This window comes from Bison bison, unplaced genomic scaffold (genome assembly GCF_000754665.1).
Source record: "Bison bison bison isolate TAMUID 2011002044 unplaced genomic scaffold, Bison_UMD1.0 scf7180017864213, whole genome shotgun sequence".
Taxonomy (NCBI): domain Eukaryota; kingdom Metazoa; phylum Chordata; class Mammalia; order Artiodactyla; family Bovidae; genus Bison; species Bison bison.
In genome coordinates, this window is record NW_011494785.1 from 710798 (window position 1) to 714492 (window position 3695).

The 3695-nt window shown below is 52.3% G+C and overlaps 1 protein-coding gene across 1 annotated transcript in view; it reads right to left on the minus strand.

Moving 5' to 3' along the window:
• Positions 1–88: 88 nt before the first annotated feature.
• Positions 89–3695, minus strand: part of PLEKHG6 (pleckstrin homology domain containing, family G (with RhoGef domain) member 6) — a 15560-nt gene continuing 11953 nt past the window's right edge. The window contains exons 13-14 of the mRNA XM_010844981.1: positions 1446–1591; positions 89–788 (exon numbers count right to left, since the gene is read on the minus strand). Of these exons, the coding sequence (XP_010843283.1) occupies positions 89–788; positions 1446–1591 (846 nt within the window). The remainder of the gene's footprint in view (positions 789–1445; positions 1592–3695) is intronic.

Consider the following 3695-nt stretch of genomic DNA (forward strand, 5'->3'; position numbering starts at 1 on the left):
CCCCCCCCGCCCACCCCCTCTCGCATCCCCGATGGTTGCACACTGGCCTTTCCCTCCACTCTGTCCCAAGCTGGCTTCCGTTCTGCACTTACGATGTGGACAGGGGTGTGTCCAGGTGTACTACATGAGACCCTCGCATCCTCTGCAGTTGGACCCGAGTCAGCTTGCGAGGCCTGCTGTCTCCAGGCTCGGGGACGCCCTCAATCCTTTGACTGGCCAGTTCCTCACGGATCTCTCGGAGCATGTCCTCGGGCCGGAGTGGGTGAGGGGAGGGGGTGTAGTCAGGTCCCTGGAAGAGATACCCCTCTTCTTCATCCCCTGAGGACTCCCAGGGGCTTTCCTCAGAAGAGTCAGCGTGGGTTGGGGAGGGGCACAGTTGCCCCCGGAGCTGAGCCCTCTGCAATGTTTCCACCACCACATTCTCGCCCGTTGAGGTCCGGTCTTCTTCCTCAGACCAAGTTGGTGGATCTACCCTGGGAAGACTGCCTGCTTTCCGGACACCTTCCTCTGGCAGTACAGGGGCGCTTCGGCGTTGGGGAGCCTGGGGGTCAGAAGGCTGGGGACGCAGAGGGACATCTCGGAGTTCTAGGGTGGAGAAGGTGAGGCGAGGGTCCCGCCGAAGGGCCCTCAAACGTAGACGGCTCAGCGAGGAGTGGGACTCTTTGGGAGAGCCTGGGATGAGAGTGCCGTAGCCAGAGTCCGAGGTGTCATCTGGTACCGAGGGGGCATCATCATCTGTGTCTTCTGTCACCACCAGGTGGGGGATGACAGTCGAGGATTCGCAAGTCCTACAGTTAATAGCAAATGGTCAGAGTCAGATGCTGAGGGGTCAAGTTCAAGTCCAGGGAATCTCCCTTGATCTCTCCATCCAGAAATGGCCCCTCCTTCAAACTTATTTTGGTCTCACTGTTTGCACTTTATTGATTGTTTTTCTCATCTCACTGGCTAGACCACAAGCTTCTTTAAGGCATTTTAGCCCCTACGTTCGGGTCCAGAAACTTGTTATCAAGTATTTGCTCTTTCCTGAGCTCTGCTGAGTTCTCACCCACCATGGATGGAGTCTTTTTTTCCTCTTTAACAAACCAAGATGTTCAGCAACTGTGTTATTTTGGGTGAAGCTCTCACATTATCTGTTCAGATTTGAACTAGCCGGGTTCCTACAGCCCTGACATTCTGCAAAACCCCTGGCCTGGGGAGCCTATTCCTCTCGGTGAGTTTTCTCCTCTCCTGTCTGTTTCCTTTACCCTGTGCCCACCCAAGGCTAGCTAACCCAAAGGTGGTCCTTTACAGGGCTGGTGCCAAACTATAGCCTGGGTTCCTCAATCAGGTCCCACCCCACCCCCGCAGCCAAACTTGTCATTTCTAGCCTCATAGATTCCCCTTCCTTGCCTCCCAGCAGGCAGCCCCCCTACCTTGGGAGAACTTGTGCTCCCTGTGGTTCTTACCTGCCCTCCGTGCTGTTCTGAGAGCCCTCCTGGGAAGGCGTGGAGGGCCTGGTGCATGGGGACTCCCCATCTCGGTCCCGATAGAGGGCCAAGAGCTCCCTCTTCTGTTGGATATACTCCTCTGCCTTCAGCTTTTGCAGGGTGGCCTGGAGTGTGGAAACTTTCATTAAGAGCTCTCCTTTACTGAGCACCTGTTGTATGCCAGGTACCATGCTAAGTGCTTTACAAATATTATCTTTCTTCATCTTCTCCACCACCCTATGAAGCAGATTTTTTTTGCTCCTACATTATTCCCAGAACTTCCCTGGTGGCTCAGTGGTAAAGAACCCACCTGCCAAAGCAGGAGACTTGGGTTCGATCCCTGGGCTGGGAAGATACCTTGAGAAGGAAATGGCAGCCCATCCCAGTATTCTTGCCTGGAGAATCCCATGGACAGAGAGGCCTGGCGGGCTACAGTCCATGGGGTTGCAAAAGAGTTGGACATGACTTAGGACTAAACCACAACTTTATTCCTGAGAAACAGAGACTCTGAGGTTAAGTAATTACCAAGGTCATGCCTTGGGAAAGTGGGATGGAGACAAGATTTGAGCTCTTGAGCTGGTCCTGGGGGTAGGTGGGGGAACAGAAGTGCCCTTTCCCAAGCTGTACCATTCTTCCTGCCTGTCATGCTCCCTTGGCAAGCCCTCTCTCTGGTTTGTTTTTTCCTTCAAGAAGCCGTTCCTGATTGGTGGTGATAGTGGCGTAATTGCTCTGAATGATGCTGGATCCTCAGGTTACTCTTCCTCCTACCTGCAGAATGCGCAGGGGTATGCTTTGTCCTGGGCCGAGGACTCTGCTGTCCCTCAGAGATGAGAGCAACATCGTTCCAAGAGGAATGGAAAGAGGATATACCACATTTTGTCCTCCTTAGCATTTTCCTACGGGCACCATCAGAATAAAAGAGTGATGTCTGAGAAGTTGTTCATAAAGCCCTTCTACATGCATATGGATATTGGATACACATCACCACCTGGCAGAGTGGAAGCATGGATGTTAGCCCATTTTACAGATGAGAAAACAAGACTTAGAAAGATGAGTGGACTTGAACCAGGCCTTTGTGAAGAAGCCTTTGTGAGTCCTAGTTCAATGACTGCACTATTTTTAAAGGTCAGCCTTAAAGGGTCAAGAACGATCCAAGGAAAACTTTTCTCTTGGCGGCAGGGAAAGGCGGCAGCGGAACCCTTGGAGAGGCTAAAGGCGGAGGTTTGGCAAAAAGGCTGTGGTGGCAGCTGCTGCAGGCATTGCTGGTACCGGCACAGGCTGAAATGGCCTTATCACTGTGGAAATATCGAAGGACTTCCATGCTGGTGAGCAAACGGTTCCTGCCCGAGCCTCACGCCTTCCTTCCCCAAGGGCCAGCAGCTGAGAGACAACATCTGGCACATCAGGGGGCCGCTAAGACCACACCCCCAAGCTCTACTCTGATTGGTTGATTCCCATTAAGAAATTTGAATATGCTCTGGCCCCACCCCACCCAGAGTTGAAGTACATGATCCGGCAACTCTTAGGCACCAGGACCTTCCCAAAGCCTCTCTAGAAACACAGCGAGGTAAAGGGGAGCTGGGTCTGTACGAGAGACATGTTGGAAAAATGGATGAACAGAGTCAGGAAAATAACCTCGGGTTCCTATTTCCAATTTTCCCACCCTGGCTTCCCAGTCACTGTCTCCCGCGAGGATTCTCAGCAGTCTCTTAAGACTTGGTATGTTGGCCAGAGCCAGGGTGATGGTTCCTGGGGGCAGGAGACCACCATGCCAGGCCAGGTCCTGTGACCTGAGTGTGGTGAGGGAAACGAGGTGGGAGGAGCTGGTCTTGGGGTCAGGGCAGCGCTGGGGCAGCCTGCTTGATGTTCGGGACCCAGGGATCCAACCTATATCTCTTGCATCTCCTGCACTGGCAGGTGGATTCTCTACCACTGATTCACCTGGGAAGCCCACCCTAGCCCTAACCTAACATTACGAAATGATCCCCAAAGAGTCTAGTTAATAACCATCACCATATGTTGTTACAAACATTTTTTTTCCCTTGAGAAAAGGACTTTTTAGGATTTGCTCTCTTAGCAACTTTCATAGTTCATCCTTATCTCTCACCTGAACTCCAGTCTGTTTCCATATTTCCACAAACCCCAAAAAGCCCTTAAGAGATCTCTGGTCTTCACAGGTGGCTTAGTGGTAAAGAATCCACCTGCCAATGCAGAAGATGCAAGAGATGT